The 26,036-nt window shown below is 39.4% G+C and overlaps 1 protein-coding gene across 2 annotated transcripts in view; it reads left to right on the top strand.

Moving 5' to 3' along the window:
• The first annotated feature begins 877 nt into the window (after positions 1-877).
• The window catches only part of orc1 (origin recognition complex, subunit 1), a 28,845-nt gene continuing 3,686 nt past the window's right edge, over positions 878-26,036 (top strand). Inside the window, exons 1-17 of one of the 2 annotated variants that reach the window (XM_041790400.1) lie at positions 878-1,161; positions 7,092-7,219; positions 7,866-8,038; positions 9,264-9,708; positions 10,002-10,233; positions 10,964-11,089; positions 11,977-12,039; positions 14,348-14,452; positions 14,576-14,825; positions 16,083-16,189; positions 19,777-19,878; positions 21,105-21,276; positions 21,609-21,716; positions 23,951-24,100; positions 24,455-24,574; positions 24,655-24,824; positions 24,903-24,990. In XM_041790400.1, the coding sequence (XP_041646334.1) occupies positions 1,067-1,161; positions 7,092-7,219; positions 7,866-8,038; positions 9,264-9,708; positions 10,002-10,233; positions 10,964-11,089; positions 11,977-12,039; positions 14,348-14,452; positions 14,576-14,825; positions 16,083-16,189; positions 19,777-19,878; positions 21,105-21,276; positions 21,609-21,716; positions 23,951-24,100; positions 24,455-24,574; positions 24,655-24,824; positions 24,903-24,990 (2,634 nt within the window). In that variant the 5' untranslated portion in view covers positions 878-1,066. The remainder of the gene's footprint in view (positions 1,162-7,091; positions 7,220-7,865; positions 8,039-9,263; positions 9,709-10,001; positions 10,234-10,963; positions 11,090-11,976; positions 12,040-14,347; positions 14,453-14,575; positions 14,826-16,082; positions 16,190-19,776; positions 19,879-21,104; positions 21,277-21,608; positions 21,717-23,950; positions 24,101-24,454; positions 24,575-24,654; positions 24,825-24,902; positions 24,991-26,036) is intronic. The other variant, XM_041790401.1, reaches the window with a different exon arrangement.

Raw genomic sequence — 26,036 nt, 5'->3', positions numbered from 1 at the left:
AATCAAAAAGTGTTGGGATCCTCACAAAATCCCAAACATTTAGATTTCTCACACAAAAACAAAATGATAACATTTCTTAGAAAATCGAAATTTTTCAGAATTCTTAGGAAATTTTAAAAAGAGTCACATTTTCACAAAATCAAAATAATAATAATTCAAACAAAAATAAGGAGAAACATTTAAACAACAAAATAATGGCAAACCCAAACCAAAGGAAATAACAATAAAGGGGAGTTGTTATATAGAAACAGCATTTTAAAGATTAAACAATTTCATACTTGAGACATAAAAAAACAGAGCAAATGAACAGGATAGGGTTAATAACTTATCTTTAGATACAACTTCTCTTGTTTTGTTTGTTTTGTTTTGTTTTTTGCAAAGCTGCTATGTACAGTCATATGATTCCTGTAAATTTAACTGTTTATTCCAAGAGGTAAAAAATAGAACAAAGAGAAGATTGTGGACATCATAACACAACAGGAAAAATTAGAACATGATAATTTTGTAAAAGTTTTTTATTTTTAAGGAGCATAAATTCATGGTTTGATCAGTTTTTGAAGAAAAAAGTTTCAAGACATTGCCCTTTTTTCCAAGAAGCAACACAGCAAGGTTTCACTTTGGGAAATATAAAAAATAAATTTAATGTACGAGAAAAAATGAGATTCGTGACTTAAAAAATTCTAAATTTTACAATTAGAAATTCTTATAAATTAATAAAAGAATAAATGGTGTCTCAAATATTTCTTCTTTTAATAAAATAATAATTCAAACAATAAAGGTTCGATGTTGTTATACAGTCGGTGCGGTAGGTGGCAGCGTGTAGCTTTCACGTTTGCTGTTATCCCGCCATCCGAGCTGAGGAGCAAGAAGAAGCCGGAAGCTACGTCATTTTCGCGCGAAATGCTGTTGGCATCCTGGTGTGTTGTCGGGGCGTTTTATTGAGTCCTGTATTTTAAAGCCGGTAGAATAACCTGTGAAGGTGTGTAATCGGCCTGGATTTAGGTGTGATTGATTTTATATCGATCACAGTTCAGTTTTAAAGTTTGACCCGAGCGCGTGCATCAGGATGAAATACTTCACGAGACCGAAAATCAAGCGGAGCTCCAGGTGGCTGGGAAAGCCTTTCCGGTTTAACCGAAAACTAAAAACATACGAATATAAGTGAGTATGAACACTCTGGGTTATTAATGTACAGATGGATTAGCCCTGCTGATGGATTATTGATCATTTTATTGGTTTTAATTGAGTTTTACTCTTCTTAAATCTATTTTTATAACTTTTTTGGCTCCTTTCACAAATATCTCTTTTCTATATCTACCGAGCAGAAAGAAAAAATAATAGTAGTATGAAGTAAATGTTGATAAACTAGTCAGTGCTCTAAATTATGGTTAAATAGATGTGGATTAACCGATTTAGTCGCAAAAATGCCCTAAAATAACCGCTAAAACATGAGAGTTTATGTTACAGCGGAGAGAAAAGGTCTGTTTTCTCCAGTTACTTCATTAGAAAAGTAAAAATGTCACTAATTTTAGACTTATTAGAAAATCTTTATATATTTTTAGCCTCTTTATAATAATGTTGATGATGACAGCTTACAGGTCTTTACAATAAAAAATGGAGCACCTATTATCATTAATAGAATATAACATTGATAACAAATGGGTTAATTTTACAGAAATAATGGAAGTAAAATATAAAAATAAAGAAGATATTCATAGTAAAAGTAGGAAAATAGATAATATCTAGGTCTAAGAATGTGTTGGGAAGCAGTGTTAATTTTGTCGACTAAAACTCTGACTAATAATGTTTGTTGACAACCTTTTTTCCATGACTAAAACTAGACTGAGACTAACAAAAATAGATCTGTGATGACTAAAACTAGACTGAGACTAACAAAAATAGATCTGTGATGACTAAAACTAGACTAACAAAAATAGATCTGTGATGACTAAAACTAGACTGAGACTAACAAAAATAGATCTGTGATGACTAAAACTAGACTGAGACTAACAAAAATAGATCTGTGACAACTAAAACTAGACTAACAAAAATAGATCTGTGATGACTAAAACTAGACTAACAAAAATAGATCTGTGATGACTAAAACTAGACTAACAAAAATAGATCTGTGATGACTAAAACTAGACTAACAAAAATAGATCTGTGATTACTAAAACTAGACTGACACTAACAAAAATAGATCTGTGATTACTAAAACTAGACTGACACTAACAAAAATAGATCTGTGATGACTAAAACTAGACTAGACTAACAAAAATAGATCTGTGATGACTAAAACTAGACTAACAAAAATAGATCTGTGATTACTAAAACTAGACTGACACTAACAAAAATAGATCTGTGATGACTAAAACTAGACTAGACTAACAAAAATAGATCTGTGATGACTAAAACTAGACTGAGACTAACAAAAATAGATCTGTGATGACTAAAACTAGACTAACAAAAATAGATCTGTGATTACTAAAACTAGACTGAGACTAACAAAAATAGATCTGTGATGACTAAAACTAGACTAGACTAACAAAAATAGATCTGTGATGACTAAAACTAGACTAACAAAAATAGATCTGTGATGACTAAAACTAGACTAACAAAAATAGATCTGTGATTACTAAAACTAGACTAGACTAACAAAAATAGATCTGTGATGACTAAAACTAGACTAGACTAACAAAAATAGATCTGTGATGACTAAAACTAGACTAGACTAACAAAAATAGATCTGTGATGACTAAAACTAGACTAACAAAAATAGATCTGTGATGACTAAAACTAGACTAACAAAAATAGATCTGTGATGACTAAAACTAGACTAGACTAACAAAAATAGATCTGTGATGACTAAAACTAGACTAACAAAAATAGATCTGTGATGACTAAAACTAGACTAACAAAAATAGATCTGTGATGACTAAAACTAGACTGAGACTAACAAAAATAGATCTGTGATGACTAAAACTAGACTGAGACTAACAAAAATAGATCTGTGATGACTAAAACTAGACTGAGACTAACAAAAATAGATCTGTGATGACTAAAACTAGACTGAGACTAACAAAAACAGATCTGTGATGACTAAAACTAGACTGAGACTAACAAAAATAGATCTGTGATGACTAAAACTAGACTGAGACTAACAAAAATAGATCTGTGATGACTAAAACTAGACTGAGACTAACAAAAATAGATCTGTGACAACTAAAACTAGACTAACAAAAATAGATCTGTGATGACTAAAACTAGACTAACAAAAATAGATCTGTGATGACTAAAACTAGACTAACAAAAATAGATCTGTGATGACTAAAACTAGACTGACACTAACAAAAATAGATCTGTGATGACTAAAACTAGACTAAGACTAACAAAAATAGATCTGTGATGACTAAAACTAGACTAACAAAAATAGATCTGTGATGACTAAAACTAGACTAACAAAAATAGATCTGTGATGACTAAAACTAGACTAACAAAAATAGATCTGTGATGACTAAAACTAGACTAACAAAAATAGATCTGTGATGACTAAAACTAGACTAACAAAAATAGATCTGTGATTACTAAAACTAGACTGAGACTAACAAAAATAGATCTGTGATGACTAAAACTAGACTGAGACTAACAAAAATAGATCTGTGATGACTAAAACTAGACTAACAAAAATAGATCTGTGATGACTAAAACTAGACTAACAAAAATAGATCTGTGATGACTAAAACTAGACTAGACTAACAAAAATAGATCTGTGATGACTAAAACTAGACTAGACTAACAAAAATAGATCTGTGATGACTAAAACTAGACTAACAAAAATAGATCTGTGATGACTAAAACTAGACTGACACTAACAAAAATAGATCTGTGATGACTAAAACTAGACTAGACTAACAAAAATAGATCTGTGATGACTAAAACTAGACTAACAAAAATAGATCTGTGATGACTAAAACTAGAATAAAAAAAATAGATCTGTGATGACTAAAACTAGACTAACAAAAATAGATCTGTGATGACTAAAACTAGACTAACAAAAATAGATCTGTGATGACTAAAACTAGACTAACAAAAATAGATCTGTGATGACTAAAACTAGACTAGACTAACAAAAATAGATCTGTGATGACTAAAACTAGACTGAGACTAACAAAAATAGATCTGTGATGACTAAAACTAGACTAACAAAAATAGATCTGTGATGACTAAAACTAGACTGACACTAACAAAAATAGATCTGTGATGACTAAAACTAGACTAACAAAAATAGATCTGTGATTACTAAAACTAGACTGACACTAACAAAAATAGATCTGTGATGACTAAAACTAGACTAGACTAACAAAAATAGATCTGTGATGACTAAAACTAGACTAAGACTAACAAAAATAGATCTGTGATGACTAAAACTAGACTGACACTAACAAAAATAGATCTGTGATGACTAAAACTAGACTGAGACTAACAAAAATAGATCTGTGATGACTAAAACTAGACTAACAAAAATAGATCTGTGATGACTAAAACTAGACTGAGACTAACAAAAATAGATCTGTGATGACTAAAACTAGACTGAGACTAACAAAAATAGATCTGTGATGACTAAAACTAGACTGAGACTAACAAAAATAGATCTGTGATGACTAAAACTAGACTAGACTAACAAAAATAGATCTGTGATGACTAAAACTAGACTGAGACTAACAAAAATAGATCTGTGATGACTAAAACTAGACTAGACTAACAAAAATAGATCTGTGATGACTAAAACTAGACTAGACTAACAAAAATAGATCTGTGATGACTAAAACTAGACTAGACTAACAAAAATAGATCTGTGATGACTAAAACTAGAATAACAAAAATAGATCTGTGATGACTAAAACTAGACTGAGACTAACAAAAATAGATCTGTGATGACTAAAACTAGACTGAGACTAACAAAAATAGATCTGTGATGACTAAAACTAGACTAACAAAAATAGATCTGTGATGACTAAAACTAGACTAGACTAACAAAAATAGATCTGTGATGACTAAAACTAGAATAACAAAAATAGATCTGTGATGACTAAAACTAGACTGAGACTAACAAAAATAGATCTGTGATGACTAAAACTAGACTAACAAAAATAGATCTGTGATGACTAAAACTAGACTAACAAAAATAGATCTGTGATTACTAAAACTAGACTGAGACTAACAAAAATAGATCTGTGATGACTAAAACTAGACTAGACTAACAAAAATAGATCTGTGATGACTAAAACTAGACTGAGACTAACAAAAATAGATCTGTGATGACTAAAACTAGACTGACACTAACAAAAATAGATCTGTGATGACTAAAACTAGACTGAGACTAACAAAAATAGATCTGTGATGACTAAAACTAGACTAACAAAAATAGATCTGTGATGACTAAAACTAGACTGAGACTAACAAAAATAGATCTGTGATGACTAAAACTAGACTAACAAAAATAGATCTGTGATGACTAAAACTAGACTGAGACTAACAAAAATAGATCTGTGATGACTAAAACTAGACTGAGACTAACAAAAATAGATCTGTGATGACTAAAACTAGACTAGACTAACAAAAATAGATCTGTGATGACTAAAACTAGACTGAGACTAACAAAAATAGATCTGTGATGACTAAAACTAGACTAGACTAACAAAAATAGATCTGTGATGACTAAAACTAGACTAGACTAACAAAAATAGATCTGTGATGACTAAAACTAGACTAGACTAACAAAAATAGATCTGTGATGACTAAAACTAGAATAACAAAAATAGATCTGTGATGACTAAAACTAGACTGAGACTAACAAAAATAGATCTGTGATGACTAAAACTAGACTGAGACTAACAAAAATAGATCTGTGATGACTAAAACTAGACTAACAAAAATAGATCTGTGATGACTAAAACTAGACTGAGACTAACAAAAATAGATCTGTGATGACTAAAACTAGACTGAGACTAACAAAAATAGATCTGTGATGACTAAAACTAGACTGAGACTAACAAAAATAGATCTGTGATGACTAAAACTAGACTAGACTAACAAAAATAGATCTGTGATGACTAAAACTAGACTAGACTAACAAAAATAGATCTGTGATGACTAAAACTAGACTAACAAAAATAGATCTGTGATGACTAAAACTAGACTGAGACTAACAAAAATAGATCTGTGATGACTAAAACTAGACTAGACTAACAAAAATAGATCTGTGATGACTAAAACTAGACTAACAAAAATAGATCTGTGATGACTAAAACTAGACTGAGACTAACAAAAATAGATCTGTGATGACTAAAACTAGACTAGACTAACAAAAATAGATCTGTGATGACTAAAACTAGACTAACAAAAATAGATCTGTGATGACTAAAACTAGACTAACAAAAATAGATCTGTGATGACTAAAACTAGACTAAAATATAATTTAGTTTCTGTATCTATTCTTCCTCTCAGCTGTAGAAAGCAGGGTCCCCAGGTTTGGCAGAGAACACACTACCTTGATTTGGTACCAGATTTAGGCAAGAAAATAAATGCTTGGACTAAAAGTAAAGACTAAAATGTGAGGACTTTTATGGGCTAAAACTAGACTAAAACTTAAATACGTTTCATTTAAAGACTAAGACTAAGATTAAAAATAGCTCTCAAAATAAACACTGTTGGGAAGTATGCTCTGTGAAGTTAGAGATACTGTAAAATCTGTTGTGAAAGGTGTATTTTTATTTCCTATATTTAATGTTGTAGAGCGTACTGTGATCAGAGTCAGGGCTCTTTTTCTAATTCATTCTGATTCAGCTTCTCTGTATTGTTGGCTCTGCTTTCTCTTTAATGATTTAAATAAGAAGAGATTTTTAAAATAAACAAAGTAAACCTGAGGATAATGACACATAAAGCCAAATTAGACATCCTTCAAAAATCCTCCTGCAATCCAAACATAAAGAAAACTAAAAACGACGGATCTAAACCCATCATACTGGGCTTTCATTAAAACAGCAGCCACTTTGTTGATGACTAAATCTGTATTTGTGTGTCCCTGTCAGCTCTCTGGAAATCAGCGTGGAGGGTCTCCCACGGCCCACCATCATTAACGTGGGTCAGCACATCCTCATCGAGGGCGAGGATGAAGATAACCCCTATGTGGCCAGAGTGGTGCGGCTGTTTGGTGACGGTGAGTCACTCAGTAACAAATGCATTTTATCCTCAATTCATGCGGTAAATTCATTGTGGTAAATCTAGATGTTGTAAAATGAAAGTTTAGGGCTGCAGCAAGGACTCAAGGGAAGTGTTGGCAATCACATTATTATTGATTTGTTGTGTTTTACTGTTACAGAGACAAACGGTGGAGCTGTCTAAGTCACATCCAGACAGTTGATGTACTTAACATTCACTCAGCCTGTTAATTCTCCAGATCACCTTCTGGATTGATGTATTAGTTGCTGATTTTCATTTCCCATCACTCCTTGCATGCATGTTAGAAAATTAAGCAGGACGGACAATAAAGTTTTAAATCAGGTTGGTATGAAGTGTTTATCGCCCAGCCTTGGTTTGTGGGACAGTAATGGTAGATGAAGGAGGATCCTTGGTGCATCTGCACAGACTCAGTTCCACTCCTGCACTAGTCTGGGCTCTAATGGGTCACCCCATAGTCCAGATCTGCTCCTGCTTGGTAAACTAAGGCTCTTACAGGCGAATTATGATGTTTCAATCAGGAGGACGGTGGGGTCCACCAGGAGGGCCGGTGTAAACGGGCCTGACCATTGATGACTCCTTCCTTCACTCGTACCTGACTGTCTCCTCTGCCTGTGTTTTTCCAGAGATCGAGCAGCAGAAGAAGGCGGTGGTTCAGTGGTTCGTCCGTGTGTCTGAGGTGCCTTTGAGCAAACTGAAGCTGCTGGGCAGAGCACCGCACCCTCAGGAGATCTTCTTCTATCAGGGCCGCAGCTGTGACGACGAGGTCAACACCGAGTCCATCCTCAGAACCGTGCAGGTGAGAGAACCAGACTGCTTCTTTCTCCCAGCATTAATAAAGTTTAACTGGGGCTTTCAAAATGTCTGATGATTTAAATAAACCTGCTGTCAGCTATTTTGATGGATGATTATATCGGTAAGCACCAGAGCTTTGAGAAAAACCCTGCATGCTAGGACATACTGACCATAATAGACAGTGTTACTCAACCCTGCTCGAACATTGAAAAATACCTTTGCAAAAGCCACAATCTAAGTAGCGAAAAGTGTCAAAACAGCTTAAGTAGCATTAAAAATAAAGCTGGCAAAAATGGTCAAAAAGCATAAAAAAATGAGTGAAAAGGGGAGAAAATGGGGAGGAAAGTAGAGGAAGGGTCAGAAAGTAGCATAAATGGGTGAGAAGTGACAAAAAATGAGTTAAAGGTGGCAAAAATGGTCCAAAGGTGAGAAAAACATGGCAAAAAATTAGTGGAAATTGACTGAAATGGGCAAAAAGCAGTTAAGAGCGTCAAAAAAGGGCAAAAAATAGAAAAAAAGTGGTATTTAACGGTGTAAGGTAGCTGGGTGAAAATGGGTGAAAAGTGGTGAAAAGGAGCAAAAATGGGCAAAAAAATAGGAAACAAGTGGTATTTAATGGCAGAAGGTGGTGGAAATGAGCAAAAATGGGAAAAAATGACAAAGGAGTGGCAAACATGGGAAAAAAAGGAAACAGGTGGTATTTAATGGCTAAAAGTAGCGTAAATGGGTGAAAAGTGGTGTAAAGAAGAAAAAATGGAAAAAAGTGGTATGCAATGGCAAAAGGTAGCTTAGATAGGCAAAAAATTGTGAAAAAGGCAAAAATGGGATAAAAGTGGCAACAAGACGTGGCAAAAAAATAGGAAACAAGTGGTATTTAATGGCAAAGGCAGCTTAAATGGATGAAAAGTGCCAAAAAATGGGATAAAAGTAGTAAATATTGGAAAAGGTTGCAAATGGAAGTGGCAATAATGGGCAAAAATAGGAAACAAGTAGTATATAATGGCAAAAGGTAGCTCTAATGGGCAAAAAGTGGCAAAACATTGTGAAAAGGGCAAAAAAGTTTCCCTTTAAGGCTTTCGGGGAAATAATATTTAAAATGAAGACATAAAAGAGCCACAAATAGTCACAAAAGAGTCACATTTGGCCCCAGAGCCAAGGGTTTCTGCAGGGATCCAGCATCCCTAGCCAGAGCTGGGCTAACGTCTTCTTCTCTGTCCCGTCACTCACAGGTGAAACACCTGGATGGAGCGGCTCCGTTCCCGGTCTCTGGCGACAGAAACACGCTGTACGTGAAGCTGTCGTGGGACTCAAAGGTGTTCAAAGCGGTCGATCCTTCCCTCGTCGATCCTGCTGCTCAGTCTTCCTCCCCTCCTCCCCCTCCTAAACCCTCCCTCCCCCCGTCTCCCCCTTGCTCCCCGCCTGCAGCCGCTCCGGCGTCCCGGGGACCCGTTCGCCGCGCTCTGCCCACTCCTGATCCCGCTGTCCTGCGCAGGGCGGCATCGGGGGAAGTGAGGTACAGCAGGGCCACGGCGAGTGCCGGGAAGGTCAGCCACACAGCCGAGGCCGAGTCGCTCCACTCGGCCACCAAACTCTCCGCCTCAAAGTGTCTGAGCGCCAAGAGGAGGGGCTCCACAGAGAGAACGCCTGGCGTCCGCAAGAAACTGGAGCTTTGCAGTGAGTGTTTTTAAAACGGAGGATGTTAGGTCACGTGTGTGTGAATTTGGTAATGGTGTTTTAGTTTCAGGTTTAATCTATTTCTGAGTTTGAGGCTCAGTTACAATTATTGAAGTTGTTTTTAAAGTCGTTGACCATAATCTTGCTATTTCTTCCTAGTCAGGCATTGTTTAGGCACTGGTACTGTTTTAGATTCACCTCTTTAGCACTGGTTCAGTGTAGACAGCATCCTAACGATACCCAGCCCTTCTACTCCCAACCCTCCTCATTATTAACCCCGTCTGTTTTCGCAGGCCCGGAGAAGAAGTCACTAAGTCGTGAAGATGTCCTGACTCAGCTGCTGGACGAAGATCTGGAGTCGGAGGTGTTGTTGGCTCAGCGTTTGTCGTCCTCCCCTCCTCGGACTCTGCCTCTCACCCACCGCCTCACCCCCCTAAGGAAGTCCCGTAGAGCTGCCACGGCCGAGGACACCACCCCCGTGAAGACGGACAGTCCTCCATCGTCTGCTACAGACGACTCCACCAGGTCAGAGTTAAATTTCACACTCGAGCTTTAAGGATAGTTTCTATGACACTGTAGTCAATATGTTAACAGGGATTTATAGGTTGTTTGCAGTCATGTGATCCTGAATTTCTGAGGAAGTGGGAGACAGCCATTAGGAATGAATGGGAATGTTTTACAGCTCTAAATGGACCTGAATGCTGCAGTTATCATCAGAACATTCCTACGTACATTGAATACGATCCCTACGCTTTACACCACAGTACTCAACTACTAAATGGCTCTCTAATGTGAGCCACTGTAGCTAGCTCCATCTGAGTGCCAGTTTTCTTTCCTCCATCCTCTGTCCTTATTTAATCCACATTTAAAAAGCCAAACTGGAACCAAATGAAGAGCAACCAGCTCTGCTGAGCTGAGCCACATGATCTGATGGATTTCCCGTCGCAACAAGCAAGACTGGACTTAGATCAGCTGAGGAAACACGACAAATCAGAGTTTACTGAGCTAAACCAGGACAGAACCAGGCTGAACCAAACCGGACCGCTGTGTAAATGATGATGTCATCCTTTAAAGCTTGTTATAGTCTCTAGAGGATGACATTCTTGGCTATTGCCAAGAATTGTACACAACCCCACCTGAAAAAAACTGCATTGTCCCTTTAATTGTGGCTGTAACGATGCTGAATAAGTCTATGTACACTCCCAGTTAAAGTAGACACCAGTTTAAAGTTCAGCCTTACTGGTGCCTCTTCCAGAGAGCTGCGGGGTCAGAGTCCTCAGCAGGGCGACACTATCGAAGCAGGGTTACCGACTGACTCGGATAAGACGCCAAGGAGAAGAAACACCACGCCGAGGGGAAAGTATGCCACCAGGGGGCAAAAGTGAGTTGGTTCAGGCCTGGTGGTTCTGTTAGCTGACTGTCTGATTCATGGAGAACAAAAGGGCTAAGAACATACCTTTACACCTAAAGGTTCACTACGGTGTGTTTAAGGTGGATAATTTTTATGTATTCTGTGGTTTCTATCTGCACAGCTGGGTTTAGCTGGGGTCACTGCTGTAGTCTGCACTGGGGGGGCATTGAAATTTCAAGTTAAGTGATTCTAGTGATTCTACTGAGTTTAAAATGGTGATTTGGACATATTTTGTTATTATTTTCCCAGGATTACTTCAACTTGACTTTTCAACATCTGGTTATATATATATTACACTATATTATATTATATTACACATTATATGGAATTGTCAGCAGTTTAAAAGAAGAACAATACAAAACTGGTGTTTTGCTATGAATGACCACATCATATGGTTGTGAGTACTGTAATGAGCCATATATGTGCGCATGCCCACAATTCTCAGCTTTCCAACACTGTTGGAATTTTTCTGATTGTACAAACTTTGATGGAGTTATGGTAATAACACTCCGGACATATTAAACATAGCGTCGGCGCTATGGCAGTAGGTAAAGGGTTAAGCCATCAAACATAGCAGACAAACTCCTGCACATGTTCTGGTGCTGTATTATTGCCAATGCCAGTGTGGACAGCCTGCAATGTTAAATGGACCAATGCCACTCAGAAGCATCTGCCTTTCAGATTTTATCCTTTTAAAAGGTGCTGTGTTAAAAATATGGGTGACTTTTGTAAGTAGGCACAGCCACATCACTAAAGGGTTATCATCATAAAGTTTGGTTTTATTGCTTTCTCACTAAACCCTGTAAAATATTACGTTATAATTTTCTAACTCTATTAATTATTATGTTTTCATACAGAGCCACCACTCCTTCACGGAGAAAGGAGACCAAAATCCTGAAGGAGCCCGCTCTGGGAGCGCTGTGAGTACAATCATGCACAGTATTTACAAAAATCTGAACTTTATTCCATTTTAGACAAGCAGATTTCCCCAATCATCACTTAAAAAAACAAAATTATTCAACTACCATCACAGCTGTAGAACTCCTGATGATCATCATGTTAACAGGTATTCTAATAAGCTACTGTTTACTTGATTTTGGCGGCCCCTGTGGACAGTCTGCCAGAGTATGTCAGTTGTGGCGGTGTGGGCAGGGAAGCACAGTATTATTAGCACCAGTATTGGCAGATATTAGCTGTAAATAAGTACATGTACATTTAAAAATTAGAATATTGTGAAAAAGTACTTTTTTTTGCTGTGATTTGATTAAAAAATTAAACTTCCATGTGTTTAGATTAATCTCACACAAAGGGAAAAAGTCTTGAAATATTTTACTGTATGTGAGCTGAATCTGGATTATATGGAAGAGTATCTTTTTGAATGAAATCACAGCAAATAATGAACATTTTAATGATTCCTATTTTTTTGCTGCACCTGAAGGTTTGCCTTATTTCTTAGTCTACTAAATCTACGTCTACCACAGCGTTACTCAGCTCTGCTCAACCAAAGAGCCAAGTTGTTGAAAAATACCTTTGCAAGAGCCACAATCTAAGAGGTGAAAAGAGGCGATTAAAATAAGTTATATGTGGCAAAGGTGGTCAAAAAGCAACAAACACTGGGGGAAAAGTGGCAAAAACTGGTGGGAAGTGACCAAATAATGAGTTAAAAGTAAAAACTAGGGCTGAATGATTTTGGAAAAAAATCTAATTGAGATATTTTTCCCCCAATATTGCAATTGCGATTTGATATTTGATTATTCCTTAACTTCCTCTAATTCCTAAACAAGGGTTGAACAATTCTTTAAAAGTGTCTAATTCTGATGATTTTGACTCGTATTGCAAATTGGATGTGAATTGTTGCATTGAAGGGTTTTTGTCATTTTTATTTTTAGTAAGCAAACAGTACAAAATGAAGAAGGTAAGGTTTTTTTTAGACAATTCTAAAAGAAATGCCACCTGAATGATTGCGTATGTCATGCATAACATCTCTGCTGCAAAAAAATGTTTGATTAATTGCCCAACCCTAGCAAAAATGTTTGAAATGAGTGAAAAGTGACTAAAATGGGCAAAAATCAGAAAAAGGTGGAAAAAAGGGCAAAAAGTTGCATCTAGTTCAAAAAAGGCCGCTTAAGTGGGTGAGAAGTGGCAAAAAGGGTAAAAATAAATTGCAAATTAGTAGGATAAGTGACAAAAAGAAGTGGCCAATATGGGCTTAAAGATGCAAAATGGGTGAAAAGTGGCAAAAAAATGAGTTACAGGTGGCAAAAATGGTCAAAAAGTGGTAAAAAATGTGAAGAAAAATTAGTGAAAAGTGACTAAAATGGGCAAAAATCAGAACCAAAGGTGGGCAAAAAGCATCAAAGAGTGGCAAAATGGGAAATTTGTGGCATGTAGTTGCAAAAGGCAGCTTAAATGGGCAAAAAGTGGCAAAAAAGCTAAAAAGGGGGCAAAAAGCTGGATAAAAGTGTCAAAAATGGGCTAAAAGCAGTAAAAATGGAATTATAGCAGCCAAAAATTGCAAATAAGGGCAATGGAAATATGCAGACAAAAATAGAGGTTGACAATTAAGTTGGACAATTAAAGCCTACTGTGTAAGTGTGGGAAACAACCTGGTTAATATTACCTGCAATGGTTAATTTCTGAGGTGAAATTTTCCTTTTTAAGGTTTTCTGGGGGAGTAATGTTTCACATTAAGAAATAAAAGAGCCACAAATCATCACAAAAGAGCCACATGTGGCTCTAGAGTATCACTGCTCTATCGTATTTCTGTGGTTTTATTCTTGTGATAAATGCAGTAAGCTCCAGTTTTCACTCTGACTTAGTCACTGAACTTTCTTCTGCTGTTTCCAAAGTCTGTCCTGGTTTGGGTTACAGGAGTTTGAAGTAAAATGCACCAGAAGGGAGAATCTTGTTGGTGCTGCAGCTCCACCTAGTGGTCAATAATAGCTGCTATTGTTCTCTCTCTGAAAGCTGTGATTTGGTGTACGGGTCTTCACCATTTATAGCAAAAAATTAAAAAGATCCTGTTTTTATGTAAGGCTGCAAGAGCAGAGTTTTCCTGATTATTTGATAGATGAATGCATGTCTTGTGTAGTCCAGAGAAAGGCTAAAGTCTCTGTTCCTTAAATCTCATAAAAAAGAATCCCAGAACCCCACTGTTTAGAACGCGGCCCCTCTTTTGTCCCAGAGGCTGTAGCCGATATTAAATCGTACGGATGTTTCTCTGTTCAGGGCTGAAGCGGATCATGAAGACTCTCCGATGTTACCCGTCACCACGCCGCGGAGCTCTCAGAGGAAGTCGGCCCGCCTGGTGTCGTCTCGGATCAGGAAGCAGCTGTGAGTACAGCAGAGGAAGACACACCTTATCAGATACATCTGTTCCTTTTATTCTTTAATGCTGTGTCCCAGTATTTCTGAATGTGCCCTTTGACTTCTGACCTCCTGCACCTCTCTGTCCAGGGATCTTCTGGGGAACCACCAAGACGTGGACTCGGACGTAGGTGATGAAGACGAGTTTGTCCCATCGAAGAAGGAGCTTCAGAGCAGCAGTGAGGAGGAGGAGGAGGGTGATGAGGAGGCGGGGCTTGACAGCGATGAGGAGGTTGTGGTGAAGAAGCGTCGACATACCGCCGCGGGTTCTCAAACGCCTCGCTCAAAGCAGAAAACTCGATCTTCAACCAGAACGCCTCGAAAAACCCCAAACAAGAAGGTAAACGGTCCGTTTAGCTAACGGCCGACAGATTGTTGTTCTGAAACGAGAAATCCAAAATGAAGAACCAAGATGGCTCCTAATCTCTGATTAGAAATAGGAAAACAAACGTGCCCTCGGCTCCTTCTCCCATCTCTGTGAAGTGAAAAAGAATCATTCTGGAGCAGTGAGACTCAACGCGTGGCTCTACTGTGTCTTAATTTTAAATATTATTCCCCAGAAAACCTTAAACTGACATGAGAAATTATCCATTGCAAGTCATTTTAATCAGTTTGTTTCCCACAGTTAAACAGTAGGCTTTAATTGTCAAACTTGATTGTCAACCTGTATTTTTCTGCATATTTCCATTGCCCTCTTTGCACATTTTTTGCCCCTTTTTCATTTTTTTTGCCATTTTTAATCAGTTTATACTACTTTTAGCCCATTTTGCCTCTTCCTTTGTGCCCCTTTTCACCCACTTCAGCTGCCTTTTGCCATTTAATGACACTTTCTTCCAATTTTGCCACTCTGCTCATTTTTCCCGTCTTCTTGCTAATTTTTGCCCATATTTTTTATTTTTTTCCCCATTTTTTCCCCCATTATATTTTTGCTGCTCTTTTACCATTTTTGCCACCTGTAACTCATTTGTTGTCCCTTTTCACCCATTTTTACTGCTTTTGCCACCTTGAACAGGTTTTTATTGCCACTTTAACCCATTTTTGCCTCTTTTCACCGCTTAGATTGTGGCTCCTGCAAAGGTATTTTTCAGCAGTTTGGCTCTTTGGTTTAGATGGGTTGAGCAACACTGTTCTGGAGTATTAAAGTCTCAAACAAAGTCCTTGTGCTTTTGTTTTGGCTGTTTTTGCACCATTATTTCATAGTTCCCCTTCACAGTGTCTCTGTCTCTCCATTGTGAGCTGTAAAGGCCGTCTAGGTGTAAAGACATGACGAGATGATGGAACAGACTGCCACAAAGCATTCTGGGATATGGTATGGCAGTAATATTCAAAGCTAGCAGTAAAATGGACGGTTAGCTTCATAGGAGAAAAGTTAGTGGCTATGATGTATGGTCCAAACGTTTTTTTAACCTTTAATGACCTGTGTCGTCTACGGCAGTGTCGACCTCAGAGGGTTCAACAGTAAGGCAGCTTCTTGATTTTGGATTTCTCCTTTAAAAATAAAATCTGTTGACCCTAAACTGAATCTAAATGTCCCCACAGCTGCAGACGTCACAATCTAAGAGAGTGTCTTTACTCTCTATCCTCTCTGATCCATCAGGTCACACCGAGCACACCGCGGACTCCTCATCACGCCACTCCCAGCATCCCCAGCAGGGCGCGGCCAGCCCGACAGCCGGCCAACGTTCTGGAGGAGGCCAGGACGAGGTGAGACGGCCGACCTTTACCTGCACAGGCTGGGTTAACACTTAACACCAGAAAGACACAAACATTTACACAAAGGAGCATCTAAACACATCAGAAAATCAGGTCAAAGGTCATCTCATGAGTCTTTAAGATTCTGGATTTACTGCACAGAGTGAAATACTTCAGGCCTTTTTTTATTGTTTCGATGACTGCAGTTGAAAACTCACGAGAATCAAAAATCTCAAAAGCTTAGAAAACAACTTACAACTCTGATTACAAAATAGTTGGGACGCTGTGTAAAATGTAAATAAAAACAATGATTGTCAGATTTTATAAACCCACATTTGATTCACAGTAGAACAGAAACAACACATCAGATGTTAAACTGAGACATTTTAACACTTCATGAAAATATTAGCTCATTTTGAATTTGATGGATGCAACATATCTCAAAAAAGTAGGGACGGGGCCATGTTTACCACTGTGTAGATCAGTGTTACTCATCTCTGCTCAACCAAAGAGCCAAATTATTGAAAAATACCTTCGTGAGAGGCACAATCTAAGTGGTGAAAAGTGATAAAAATGGCTTGAAGTAGCAATAAAATAAGTTCAACATGGCAAAAAAGGTCAAAAGCAGCAAAAAAGGAAGAAAAGGGGCAAATATGAGGAGAAAAAGAGTCAGAAAGTAGCAAAAATGGGTGAGAAGGGACAAAAAATGAGTTACAGGTGGCAAAAAATGGTCCAAAAGTGACAAAAATGAGGCGAAAACTGAGTGAAAAGTGACGAAAATGGGCAAAAAACTGTTAAGGGTAGCAAAAAATGGGCAAAAAAATAGGAAACAAGTGGTATTTAATGGCAAAATGTAGCTCAAATGGGTGAAAAGGGGCCAAAGTTTGGGGAAAAGGGCAAAAATGGCAAAAAGAAGAGGCAAAAATGTGGACCAAAAGGAAATAAGTGGTGTTTAATGGCAAAAGGTAGCTTAAATTGGTGAAAAGTGGCAAAAATATGGTTAAAGGCCCAAAATGGGTAACGTGGCAAAAAATGGTGAAAGAGGGCTAAAATTGGAAAAACATTGCAAAAAATGGCGAAAAGGAGCAAGAAGAAATGGCAAAATGGGCAAAATGTAGGAAAAAATGTTATTTAATGGCAAAAGGTAACTTAAATAGGCAAAAAATGGCAAAAAAAAATGGTGAAAAGGCCCAAAAACTTTGTAGAAATTGACAAAAAAAAAAATGGGGAAAAGTGGCAAAAAGAAATGTTTAATGGCAAAAGTTAGCTTAAAGGGGCTCTATGTAAGACTTTTGCTTTAAAACTTCCCACTTTTGAGTATATAATAGTGTGCACTTTATCCCGATGTGAAGAACGAGGCTCTTTATGTCTTCCTTGTTTGCCTCTGTAAGCCTGTGGAGTCGTTTCTCTGTGAAGAACTCGGGCAGAATTTTCCGCGAAATCTCAACGGGAGTGACGTCCGGTACTACGTAATGCACGCGCCCCGTTGCTCTGTTTATACCTGACAACGGCGTGTTGAATGGAGAAGGCTGCTTCTGCGAGTAAACGAGCTAGCTCAGCCCAAACACCCACACAAACTCCACGAAAACATTAAAAACTAAGACAGTTTTATCTGCTGAAGCCCGTCAAGCTAAAAGAGAGTGTGACCGACGCAGGGGGAAATGGAGGATAAATATCGATGGATCATTTGAGAAATAGAGGGAGCTACGCTTGGCGCTCGGGTTAAATACCGATCCAGAGATGGCCGTCTTTCTGTGGGAAAGGTAAAGCATCACTCTGGAGCATGAAATACAATGTAGTGTTTTATGTTGTATAAACCATACGCTACATCACGTTAGCTTGCTTATGAAGATGCTATCCAAACAACGAGAATGTCACGTTACTCATTTAGTGTTTTCTGGATAATATTTCATCTTTTTCTTGCTTCCTGGCACTGGACTCAACTTACTGAGTTTATGTTTTGATACTTAGTTTGTAAAATACCTTCAACACATAATGTCAGCTGTCTGATATCCGTGGTCGAGGCTCCGTTATCAGAGCTAAGCAACGTTAGCCCTGTTGCTTCTGCTCTAAACGTCCCATTCAATACACATCACACATTACACACGTAAAAAGACAATTTATTTGGTCAGTGCCGCACTAAGTCGCTAAGTTGTTCATTCATAGAAATGGTCGCGAAAATATCGTCCTTTTTTTAATAGCCTTTGTGCCGTGTCCGTTTTAGAGGTTCAAATATGCTTTATTCATTTTCATTTTTAGTTGGTGAAACTTTTTAAGTGTTTCTTCACTTACCTCCTCTGTATACACGATGCCGGTAAATCACCTTGGTCTGTGTGTGTATCAGCTGATAAACCGGAGGCTCGTTCATGAGCAAGGAGCGTGCCACTGTGGACAAGCAACACAATATTGTTGTAGTTCGCCTAATGGCCGGGGGTGTCGCTACACTTATGTTTTTCTAAATCTTGCATAGAGCCTCTTTAAATTGGCGAAAAATGGCAAAAACATGGTTAAAGGCCCAAAACCTTGTAAAAAGTGCCAAAAATGGGGAAAAATGAATTAAAAAGAGGGCAAAAATGTGGACTTAAAGGAAACAAGTAGTGTTTAATGGCAAAAGGTAGCTGAAATGGGCAAAAAGTGCAAAAAAAATGGTGGAGGCAAAAAATTGGAAAAAAGTGGCAAAAAAATGGGGAACAGCGGCAAGAAGAAGTTACCAATTTTGGTAAAAATGTAGGAAAAAATGTGTTTTAAATGGCAAAAGGTAGCTTATATGGGCAAAAAGTGGCAAAAAAATTTGAAAAAGTGGAAAACTGGGCAAAATGTAGGAAAAAAGTAGTATTTAATGGCAAAAGGTAGCTTGAATGGGTGAAAAGTGGTAAAAAAACAAAAGTTTCCCTTTTTCAAGGTTGTCTGGGGGGATTATATTTAAAATGAAGACATTAAAGAGCCACACGTTGAGTATTGCTGCTCTAAAAGCTCTCTCTACTTTCCAGCATTGATAGTTCCTTTCCAGATGTTAGAGCTGCCCACGCCATAGGCACCAATGCAACCCCATACCATCAGAGATGCAGGCTTTAGACCTGAGCCAGGAGAACAAGCTGGATGCTCCCTCTCCTCTTTAGTCCACAGGACACGGCCTCTGTGGTTTCCTCTGACCACAGAACAGTTTTCCATGTTTCCTCAGTCCATGTTAAATGAGCTTTGGTCCAGAGAAGACGGACCACGGTGTTTCTGGATCCTGGTCACATCTGGCTTCTTCTCTCCATGATCCAGCTTTAACTGTCATTGGTGGATGGCACAGCCAACTGTGTTGACAGACGATGATTTCTGGAATGTTCCTGAGCCCATGCAGGGATTTCACTACAGAATCATGCCTGTTTTTAATGCAGTGGCCCCTGAGGGCACAGAAACCTCCATGTGGTTAGATACATTAATGAAAATGCATGTTAAATACAGTAAAATCAGTCCAAAAGCAGTGACTCCATGGTAGCATGAATCTGAATGAGGCTGCAGACAGCTTCATGCTGTAAATTTCTGATATTGTTGATAACAGATTATCATCAGTAATCGTGTTAATGAGTGATTTTCTTTTGTGCCGTCAGGCTGCACGTGTCCTCGGTACCGGAGTCTCTGCCCTGCAGGGAGCAGGAGTTTGAGGACATCTACAGCTTCGTGGAGAGCAAGATAGTCGACGGCACTGGAGGGTCAGCTCCTCATCCTGTCAGACTTTAATCACGCCATCATGACTGTACACCGCGTTCCACATTATTATGCAAACGACGTTTTTCTCTGATTTTCTAATTATCAATGCAAATGACAGTCATAATATTTTTCAAGTCATCAACAGTTAGATTATAATTCAAATGTTTTTGAACAAACTTCATAATGATAACTATTTTTTTTTTTAATAAAAACCTCAAAATGCCCTTTTCCACATGTTCCACATTATTAATCAGGTCACAGGTTTCAGCAATATGGGAAAGAAAAAGGATCTCTGCTGCTGAAAAGTGTCAAATAGTGTAATGCCTTGGACAAGGAATGAAAACATTCGATATTTCAGGAGGGGGGCGGAGTCATGTTTGGGCCGGAATCATGAGGAGAGAGCTGATAGGCCCCTTTAGGGTCCCTGAAGGTGTAAAAATGACCTCGGCAAAGTATCTAGAGTTTCTGACTGACCACTTTCTTCCATGGTACAAAAAGAAGAACCGTGCCTTCTGTAGCAAAATTTTCTTCCAGCATGACAATGCTCCATCTCATGCTGCAAAGAATCCCTCTGTGTCATTGGCTGCTATGGGCATAAAAGGAGAGAAACTCATGGTGTGGCCCCCATCCTCCTCTGACCTTTAACCCTACTGAGAACCTTTGGAGCATCCTCAAGCTAAAGATCTATGAGGGTGGGAGGCAGTTCACATCAAAACAGCAGCTCTGGGAGGATATTCTGACATCCTGCAAAGAAATTCAAGCAGAAACTCTCCAAAAACTCACAAGTTCAATGGATGCAAGAATAGTGAAGGTGATATCAGAGAAGGGCTCCTATGTTAACATTGAACTTGGCCTGTTCAGATGTTTTTGATTGAAATAGCTTTGATTTCAGTAAATATGACTCCCTGATGCTGCAGTTTCTACAAATGACCATTTTCAGTTCTTTACAACCTATAAAATGTTTTAAAACTCCTGCTTAATAATGTGGAACAGTGCATTTTGAGGTTTTTATTTTTTTTAAAAATAATGTTTTGTCATTATGAAGTTTGTTCACAAACATTTGAATTATGTTCTAATGGCTGATGACTTGAAAAATATTCTGTCATTTGCATTAATATTTAGGAAAATCAGAGAAAAATATCATTTGCATAATAATGTGGAACGTGATGTAAATGCAATTTTAAATGCAGCCTCTAGGTGTCCTCACTCTGTCCTCATGGTCTTTCAGGTGTATGTACATCTCAGGTGTGCCGGGCACAGGGAAAACCGCCACGGTCCACGAGGTGATGCGCTGCCTGCAGCACGCTGCCGACATGGACGAGATCCCTCCTTTCCATTTCATCGAGATCAACGGGATGAAGATGACGGACCCTCACCAGGCCTATGTACAGATCCTGCAGGTAAAGGCTCATTCGGCTCCAGAAACACCTGTGACCTTTGATCTGCAGGGATCTGCACATGCTGCAATCAGAGCGTGGAATCGTGATCTGATTTATCTGACTGAGGCGTGCTTCCTGTTCTCTGAAATAAACCAGAGAGATGTCTCAGACCTTGATTTGTTATCACATGTGCACTGAGCTTCCCCTCCTGGGATTAATAAACGACTCCTGATCTAATCTGACTCCGATTATGCTGCCTGACTCTGGAGTCAGACTGTTTCTTTAAACTCAGATTAACCATAATCCGGTTTATCCGTGGTGGATTTATTGGCGCCGTGTTCTCCTCTCTGCAGAAACTGACAGGTCAGAAGGCCACAGCCGACCACGCCGCCGCTCTGCTGGAGAAGAGATTCAGTAACCCAGCGCCAAGGAGGGAGACCACCGTGCTGCTGGTGGATGAGGTAAAAGCTCTTACATCACTGATCTTCAACCGGCGGCCCGAGGGCCACGTCAGGCCCACCAAAGCTTCCTGTCCGGCCCCCAGAAGATCATTAATGCAGAATATGAGAGGAGGGAAAGAAGATGTTGTGGTTTTTAGGGTTTCTTTTGGCTTTAAAAATCTGCAGCTGGTAAATCCTCCCCAAAAACGATTGTTAAACAGTTTTCCCAGAATGACTTACCGACTTAAAAATGGGTTGGGACTGGCAGAAATGTTGCAAAAATGGCAGGATAAAGTGGTGAGAAAGGGTCAGAGCGTGCGACAAGGGTAAAAAGTCACAAAGATTGCCAGGAAAGGTAGTAAAAAGGGGTTAGAGTGGCAAAAAGTATCAAAAGTTGGTTAAAAGTACCAAACAAATAATGCAAAATGGCCTGGTAAAGTAGTGAAGAGTGATTTAAGAGTGGCATTAAGGGTCAAAATTGGGCAAGAAAGTGGCAAAAAGGTTAAAGAGTGGCAAAAATTAGTTTAAAAGTGATCCAAATGGGTTAAGAGTGGCAGAAATGTAACAGAAATGGCTGGATACAGTAGTAAAAGGGGTTAAAGATTGGCATTAAGGGGCAAAATTAGGTAGGAAAGTGGCAGAAATTAATTTTCAGTAATCAAAAAGAGTGGCAGAAATGTAACAGAAATGGCAGGATAAATTTTAGAAAAGGGGTTTGAAAGTGGCAAAAATGGATGATTGGTGACAATGGGTTGTGAAATGGCACAAAGGGAAACAACTGGTGGTAAAGGTGGTGGAAAGAGGTTAAACAATGGCAAAAAAAAATGCGTTAAAAAAGTCTCAAATGGGTTAAAAGTGGCAAAATATTGCAAAATGGACTGGTAAGAGAGTGAAAATGGGTAAAAAAAAAAAAAAAGTGGCAAAACTGGGCATAAGGTATGAAAAATGGTTTGAAATGGGCATAAATATCCGGATTAGGAAATGAAAAGGGGATAAATATTGGCACAAAGGGCCAAAATGGGTTAAGAATGGCAGAACATCCATCCATCCATCCATTTTTTATACTCCTTATTCCATTCCAGGTCGGGGGTGGGCTGGAGCCTATCCCAGCTGTCATTGGGCGAGAGGCGGTGTACACCCTGGACTGGTCGCCAGTCAGTCGCAGGGCTATAGAGACAGACAACCAGGCACGCTCACATTCACACCTATGGCCAATTTAGAGTGATCAATTAACCTAATGACCAAACCTCCCACCTAATGAGTGGGAGGAAGCCGGAGTACCCGGAGAGAACCCACACGTGCACGGGGAACATGCAAACTCCACACAGAAAGGCCCTGTTCGGGAAGCGAACCAGCAGCCTTCTTGCTGTGACCTTCAGCGCTAACCACTGCGCCGCCATGCCGCCCCATGGCAAAACATATAAAATGTAATTTTACAATAATGGCTGAATAAAGTGGTGAGAACGGGTCGGAGAGTATCAAAAATGGGTCAAAGAGTGGCACAAAGTATCAAAAGTCGAGTAAAAGTGCCAAAATTATTGCAAAAATGGTCTTGTAAAGTAGTGAAAAGGGGTAAAAGAGAGTGGCACTAAGGGGCAAAATGGGTTAAGAGTGGCAAAAATGTGACAAATGGCTGGATAAAGTGATGTAAAGGGGTTAGCATGTGTTAAAAGTGGGATGATGTTGGTTCTAAATCAAAACCTGTTTTGAAAGTAAATACCACTAGAAAAGCACTCGCAGAGCGCAGACCTATGCCATTAGCCCTGTCTCCCAATAGTACAGAATCCTTTAAAAAATTCCTGGATCCAGACGGTGATCCGGATCACTCCCAAAATCTAATCAGTTCTTCCTTATGCCATTTCTGACATTTCCTGAAAATTTCATCAAAATCCGGCTGTAACTTTTTGAGTTATGTTGCTAACAAACGAACACTCCCTGCCGATCACATAACCTCCCTGGCAGAGGTAATAACATGCTAATTAGGACAAAAAATTGATTTAATTTTAAAGTCTAGCCTCTGGGGTCTCTGTCAAGACTAAATCTACCCTTGATGTGCTCGATGACCCCTGCTTTACATGATCGATATTTTTTTTTAAGTAGATTTTTAGGGATGTCCTGAAAGATCTCCAGATTTACATAGAAATACTGACTGTGGTTTAAACAGAGCGGCGAATCATTCTGTAGCCGCCGTTTTAAAAGACGGAGGTCATCATGTGACGTCAGACTGCCTTCTTTAACCCTTTGTTTGCCTCCAGCTGGATCTGTTGTGGACCAGGAAACAGAACGTCATGTACAACCTGTTCGACTGGCCGACGCGGCGTCACGCCCGCCTGGTGGTGCTGACCATCGCCAACACCATGGACCTGCCCGAGAGGATCATGATCAACCGGGTGGCCAGCAGACTGGTGAGACTGGTTTATTCTAAGATCTTGATCCCTGCATCGCATGAAGCAAAAGCAAATTCTCTGAAGTGTTTGGAGAAAAATTTTCACGAACAAACAGGAAGTGGGGCGGTGCTTTAACAGTGGATCACATACCGACTACTGTTTCAGAGTGTGTCGTCTTAAGAGGAAGTAAACAAACGCCTTTATTGCAATTTTAGCCAATAATTTATCTGCACCCATAAATATCAGGCATCCCTAAAAAAGGGTTTATTTTCCCAAACATCCAATATTGTTGAATTTGTGAGGATTTTCTGCACGTGATCATAATCCTGGATGGGTACTGGTCTGTTAACCGTGCCGTGTTGGCGTTCTCAGGGTCTGACCAGGATGTCGTTCCAGCCGTACAGCTTCAAGCAGCTGCAGCAGATCATCACATCCAGGCTGAACAAGGTGAAGGCGTTCGAGGAGGACGCTCTGCAGCTCGTCTCCAGGAAGGTCAGCAGTCATCAGGACGCCTTTGGCGCCTCTTTATCCTCCGCTCTGTCCGCTCACGCCCTCTTCCTCTCCTCCTGCAGGTGGCCGCTCTGTCCGGCGACGCCCGACGGTGTTTGGACATCTGCCGCAGGGCGACGGAGATCTGCGAACACTCATCCGCCGACCGTACTACCACGGGATTGGTCAGCATGAATCACGTGATGGAGGCGCTGAATGAGATGTTTTCCTCTGCGTACATCTCTGCGATAAAGTGAGTTTTCAGCCATCGTGTTGAAGAAGCAGTGATTCTGACAGGTGTGACAGCAGGTAAACGTGTTTGGGTTCTCAGGTGTGCGTCGGTGCAGGAGCAGCTCTTCCTCAGGGCCGTCATCGCAGAGTTTAGGAGGCTGGGATTGGAAGAAGCCACCTTCCAGCAGGTAAAAACCAGACAAGCACACATAGGAGACGAGAAGATGAGGAACTTTTTACATCCTACATGTTTTTTAGCTAACAACTAAAGACAGAAACTCAGGTTTAGCCCCGCCCTCCTTGGTTTATGTTTCTGTACAGGCTGCCTCACATTTGAAACAATAGAAAATAATCAAGATGGTTTGAATGTGAATTTCATTGATTTGATTCTTTGATAAATTCAGAAAAAACAGAAGGGGACAGCACCGCCGTAACTCCTGAGCCATTATGCAGCTATTTGATGAGACGATCACAGGAAAAGGATTTTATATTCTCTCTCACAACACATTTCCTGATGTGGGCCTTCACAATAAAAGCACTAAGATCACAACTGCAGACTTCTGTTTGTCAGCCGTACCGTGTTTATTATTGACTGCGTGTACATGGACTTGAGTATCCCGTTTTCTGTCAGGTTTTTTGAGTATCCCGGTTTCTCTTTGTGCATGTATACGTCTGCAGAAACCGGGATATTACAGTAGCCCGGTTTTGAGTAACCCGGTTTTGCTACCTGGAGAACTCGAGAAGAAAAGGGGATACTGTGCCATGTCTACGCAGTATCCTGTTTCCTGGCTACTGTAGACTAACTGCGCAGGCGTAACTTCATTTAACGTAATTTAACTTCAGATACTGTAAATACTGCGTCTGAGTGGCGGAGGAACAGCTGATCCACTCTGCCCGGAGAGAGAGTGACAGCTGAGCGGCTGTGTCTGCAGAGGATCGGTCTGTGATCTGACAGCACTCAAAACGCTCTGATATTTAGATAAAACGTGAACTGAACAGTTTAAATTTTCAGCCATGAATGAAACGTGAGTGTAGTTTACTGTAGAGACAGAGGATGAGCGCTCACGCCGAGTTACAGCTCTGTGAGCTGAAGATGAAAAGACGACACTCGGTAAGCGACCTGCTCAGCCCGTCAACTCCTCCCAATCTTGACATTTAGAAACGATGACTTTTCCGGTGTGTTTTTCAAAATAAAAGCGTATCCTTTTTAAGACCCACTTTGAGCTGCCCCTGT

The sequence above is a fragment of the Cheilinus undulatus genome, linkage group 7, assembly GCF_018320785.1.
Source record: "Cheilinus undulatus linkage group 7, ASM1832078v1, whole genome shotgun sequence".
Lineage (NCBI taxonomy): Eukaryota > Metazoa > Chordata > Actinopteri > Labriformes > Labridae > Cheilinus > Cheilinus undulatus.
Note: the sequence above shows the minus strand (reverse complement) of the source record. Positions and strands in the feature narration are given on the sequence as shown.